Raw genomic sequence first — 4,934 nt, 5'->3', positions numbered from 1 at the left:
CCAAAAAATTTTGCAAAATTTTTTAGATTTCTCGTCACATCGAATCTTTAGACATATGCATGAAGTATTAAATATAGACAAAAATAAAAACTAATTGCACAGTTTGGTCGAAATTAACGAGACGAATCTTTTGAACCTAGTTAGTCTATGATTGGAAAATATTTGTCAAATATAAACGAAAAAGCTATAGTATCGATTTTGCAAAATATTTTGGAACGGAGGGGCAGAAGCCCCTGTCCAGGTTTATCATCAGTGACAGAGACAGCGTGCAGTGCAGTGGCTGGCGTGTCTTTTCCGCTTTTTGGCACCAGAAGCCGGACAACCCTGCTGTGGATGGAGCACAGTCGAGTCACAGTACGTAAAACGTTCCTTGCGAGCAGCGAGCACAAGCTATCGATCTCGAATTATATTATGGAGCGAGAAAACTTTCATATTCTTCTTTCATTTACATACAAACGGCTACAACTGCATTGCGACTCGGCAGTCTATCCGATCACTTTATTGCAAAACCTGTGTACAAGTACAATCTCAGAGTGCGCCATGCATGGTGGCATGGCACGGCAGTATGGCACTGCTCGTACGTACGCGTCACGAGGCCAACAGGTACCTGAACCTGAACTCGTACGGCAGGACCTGGATGCGGCCGGCGGGCTCGGCGCCCGCCGCGCGGCGCCGGCCGTCCTCCACGACCCGCATCGCCTTGTGCCGCAGCTCGGGCGGGAGCTGCAGGCAGACCCAGTCCATGAGCGCGTCCACGTCCTTGGCGAAGTCCAGCAGGTACCAGTGCAGCAGCTTCGGGACCGCCAGCTTCCCCGGCGTCGACACGCCCACCGCCGCCTGCAGGTACTCCCGCTTCGCCGCCTCCAGCTCCTCCTCCACGCGCGCCGCCGTGTACACCCTCACCTGCATGCAGTGCAGGGAGATGCATATGACGACGACCAAGCTTAGCTTAGCACATGTTCCATGCTGTTGCAGGCGACGTACGTACGTACGCGTGTTTACTGTTGTGACCATGCATGCAAACAAGAAGAACTTACCGCAGGGGAGGACCAGCTGCCGCAGGAGAGCGCGAAGGTGACGAGGGGCTCAGGCCACTCCAGCCCGAACGCGCCGCGCGCCGCCGCCGTCGTCACGTCGTCGTCCTTGGCCTCTTCCCGATTCACCTGCTTGGCGCTGTAGGGTAGCCTGAGGATGAAATGCTCGATGGACATGGCGCTGTGCGTGCGCCCACCAACGCTTATGGTGGCCTGAAACATCAAGGCAAACACACACACACACACAAGCTTATCAGTCACTCTCTCTAGCTCGTCAGTGAAGTGAATCCCTTGCGCGTACGCGCGTGCGTATCAGGAAGGGTTCAGTTGTGCCGGCACCTAACCTTGGGCATCATCGCCACGAGCATTTGCGGGGTGGTAGGTATCCCTTGCTCCAGGAACGCCTGCAGGACACAGTAGTACAGTATAAAATTTAATGGCAGATCAAGCACGGACCATGCCACTCGTCGGCGTAGTGCGAAGATCTGAGCTAGGTCATGCATGCACATTAGCGGCAGCATGGGAGATTTAAGAGTTGATTAGGCGGTTGCTAATGATTAGGGGGGCATGAAGCATTTCTTTATCCAAAAGTTTAATGACGATCGACCGAGCTGCCCACAGTCAGTGTACAGACATGCCAGACTTCAGGCTTTAAGAACACGCATCCCAGAACTAGTACTAGTACTACATATCCAGGCTGTAGTTGCTTTATGGCAAACCAAATTGCAAATTTTGCTTTTAAAAAAAAAAAAGCCATCCATCACGCAATGAGTAGATCCAATTAAAGCGATCTCTGATAAGGTGTTATGGTACGAGCAAATTAATCAGTCAGTCACCGAAATGTAACTTCCCCACAATGGAAAGATGCCCAAGAGAGGATTCAGGCTGTAGTTGCAGCTTACGTTCATCATGCATGAGTTGTAGACGTTGATCCAGAACGCCAGCTTCTGCTGATGGGAGAGCCCCGCCACCGCCAGGTCAACCGACGACAGCCTCCGCAGCAGGGCCCTGTCAGATTCCCCGATCAGCATACTACGCGCGTTCAAGTCAAACCGACACCCACTCGCCAGGCAGCCAAATCTAGCTTTTTGCAATAATTGAGCTGCGCCGAAATTAGCAGCTGCGATAATACGAATTGGAGAACGAACTCACTTCAGCCTCCGGACGACGAGAGGCGTGTGATCGCCATCGCCGGCCAGCGCGTTGGGGTCGAAGGACGCGGCGTCCACCACGTGGAACCGCTTGTAGGGGCCGATGTCCCTGGCGCCCAGCTCCAGAATGCCGTAGGGGTCCTGCGGGTACGCGTCCTCCGACCCCGAGCCGGAGCTCTCGCTGGAGCCGGACACCGACGGGGACGGCGCCTGCTGATCCTCGTCTCCTTGTCCTCGGCCGGCGGCCGAGCCCATCCGCGAGAAGATGGTCAGCAGGCACCGGAGCAGCTCCTCCGACAGTTTGTTCGGCACGCTCGAGCTCGAGTCGTCGTGGGACGTCGTCACTTTGTCCGGGCTGCTGCCAGCAGCAGCAGGCCTTTTACGGTCAGGCGCAGCAGTAGTGTTTGTCTGCATGGACGATGCAAAGAGCATCTACACACTGATCAATTAACATTTAACAGTGCCTGACTACTCTGAATCACAGTGCTAGAAACGGAATGCCTCTGCTGTTTTTAATTTACCTGATGATGATGAGCAGGAGTAGCCCTGCTGCGTCTGTCAGGCGGCGTCGCCCTGGACTTGGCCGTCTTCTGCTGCAACGGCGTCTTCGTGCTCGACGTGTTGCTGCATGACTGGTTCTCTTTCCCTGCGCCGGACCGGTCATCCTTGCTCGGCGGCGAGGTAGCGTTGACGACGGGCTTTCTTGGCGTTTGCTTGCCGTTGGCCACGCCGTTGTGCGGTGATGGACGAGCGTTGGGAGGATGGTCTGGACCTTGGTTTACTGTCGTCGGTGTCGGTGAGACCGCGGAATTCAGCACCGGGTTCGACGGTATGAGCTGCGCCGGCATGGGAACTTCGCGGCCGGGGAGTTGGGCGTTCTTGGCGGAGGAGAAGATGATCGCCTCGTGGTAGATCCCTTGCCGGAAATTCACCACCTGCTCCTCCAGCCGGACGACCTCCTCCTCCAGCACCGCCACCTCCGCGAGAAGAGCCAGCGTCTTCACAGTAGAATTCAGAGCAAGGATTTCATCACAATTCAAGACACGACGACTCGGAGCATAACGAGTAATCTAGAGCAGAGTGCGACTGAGGTGCTAACCTGAGACGGCAGATACGGCGGCAGGCGAGGCAGGGCGCCGAGCGGCCGCGTGAACGCCCGCTCCAGAGCACGGTGGACGTTCTCCTCGTGGCGCAGCTTCTTCTTGAGCTTATCCACCTGCAATTCAGCACCGCGAAGCATCAGAACGTGCTACAGGAAGCTACTGAATCCGACAAATTGAGCTAGGCATAGAATTCAAGTACATACATCTTGCTGCAGCGCGAGCTTCCGCTCTCTCCTCGACTGAATTCTGTTCATGGTGCCCCTGGTGCCCGCGTTGGCCGATGCCTTCACCGGCGTCGCGGCCTTCCTCGGATCCTTCTCCATCACCTGAACGCAAACACCATCATTAAAAGAGAAAAGAGGTGTCTCATTGAGCTGAGAAAGAAGAAGGTTACTAACGGAAGCAAAGCGCAGATTCCTCTGCTCTCAAAGATAAAGCTTAAAGGGAAACTAAAGAAAAAAATGGGGCTCAGGGAATCAGGGGCATTGAGGAGATACTACTCCATCTCACTGTGAGAAGCTCTCAAAGGCAACTATGGCAGAGCCCAGAGGGCAAAGAACCCGCGTCGAGATCTTGTCATAAACGCCACCAGGTCACCAACCATTCTTTGCTCGCAAGAACACTAGATGACACTGTTCATGAGTTCACTACTCTTGCCACATTAATTAATCCATCGTACAAAGTAATTAATCCATCGTACAAAGTATGGACACCTCAACAAATTGCTGACGATCGAGGAATTCAGAAATTGGTGGCGGAAACCGAGAAATTACCGCACATTGTCACCACCTGGACGTGCAATTCGACGAAAGCTACGAACTTCCAATTGCTCTTTCAGCATGCAAAGAAACTGAGAGAGATTGACGAAGCACATACTCTGCTGTCGCTCTTCGGGGCCGCTTTCGCGCCGCGCGCCGCCGCCGGCCTCCGAGCCCGGCCGTTCATCTCCGGTTCCGTATGCATCCAAGCAAGACAATGTACCCAGAAAAGGGAGCAGATAGTTGACAAGTGATCGCCTCGGCAGTTGGCAGTCGGCAGTCGGCACCTCAGTCAGTCAGGCTCCTATGGCTGGCGATGCGACTCCGACGCCATTAAAGATTCCCCGCGAGCTCCCGATGTGTACCTGGACGCCACCAAGGCGCGTTCCAGCCACCGCAGCCAGATTAAGGCGATTCGGCGGTGGCTTTGATTGGGGTCGGGGGTAAGGAGAGAAGCGTCTGCGGGAATCGAGACTGCGCCGGCGGTGGCGTTGGTGATGGCCGGTGCGCAAGTTTCCTTTGGTGGTGGGAATTAGGCTCGGGTTGCATAGTTATCGCGGCCGGCGGTGGCGGCGGCGTCGTATATATACGATGAGTTGTGGTAATTTGAAGTGGCAATTACCCTGCTGACTCACTTATTACCAAACAAACCGCATTTATCTTGGATAACAGTAATCACCACTTTTTTACCAATTTTGTTACTGTATATAGCCTGTTTGGATCCCATCTTTTAAAGTTCGAAGCTAAACTTTAGTAGAGTCTTCAAATGTGTGTTTTAAAGTTAGCTCTAAACTTTAACCCATCCCAACATTAGAGATTTAAATTTCAAGACTGAGCTAAAGTGTTCTAAAATTTAGAGGAAGAATTCCAGACAAACCTCCTCTGTAG

The 4,934-nt window shown here is 53.5% G+C and overlaps 1 protein-coding gene across 5 annotated transcripts; it reads right to left on the bottom strand.

Annotated features, from left to right (window-relative positions):
* On the bottom strand, nucleotides 389-4,591 carry LOC8083240. Of its 5 annotated transcripts, none has more exons than XM_021452334.1 (9): nucleotides 4,062-4,591; nucleotides 3,492-3,614; nucleotides 3,285-3,401; nucleotides 2,707-3,183; nucleotides 2,187-2,617; nucleotides 1,937-2,042; nucleotides 1,379-1,438; nucleotides 1,038-1,247; nucleotides 389-903 (listed from the first exon to the last, which is right to left on the bottom strand). In XM_021452334.1, the coding sequence occupies exons 2-9, from the start codon at nucleotides 3,609-3,611 to the stop codon at nucleotides 589-591; spliced, it is 1,836 nt and encodes a 611-aa protein (XP_021308009.1). In that variant the 5' UTR covers nucleotides 3,612-3,614; nucleotides 4,062-4,591; the 3' UTR covers nucleotides 389-588. The 5 variants fall into 5 exon arrangements, with proteins under 5 accessions (XP_021308009.1, XP_021308007.1, XP_002460357.2 ...); XM_021452332.1 differs by having other exon boundaries at nucleotides 4,067-4,591; XM_002460312.2 differs by having other exon boundaries at nucleotides 2,187-2,593; nucleotides 4,067-4,591.

Source organism: Sorghum bicolor, chromosome 2 (genome assembly GCF_000003195.3).
Source record: "Sorghum bicolor cultivar BTx623 chromosome 2, Sorghum_bicolor_NCBIv3, whole genome shotgun sequence".
Classification (NCBI taxonomy): Eukaryota; Viridiplantae; Streptophyta; class Magnoliopsida; order Poales; family Poaceae; genus Sorghum; species Sorghum bicolor.
Note: the sequence above shows the minus strand (reverse complement) of the source record. Positions and strands in the feature narration are given on the sequence as shown.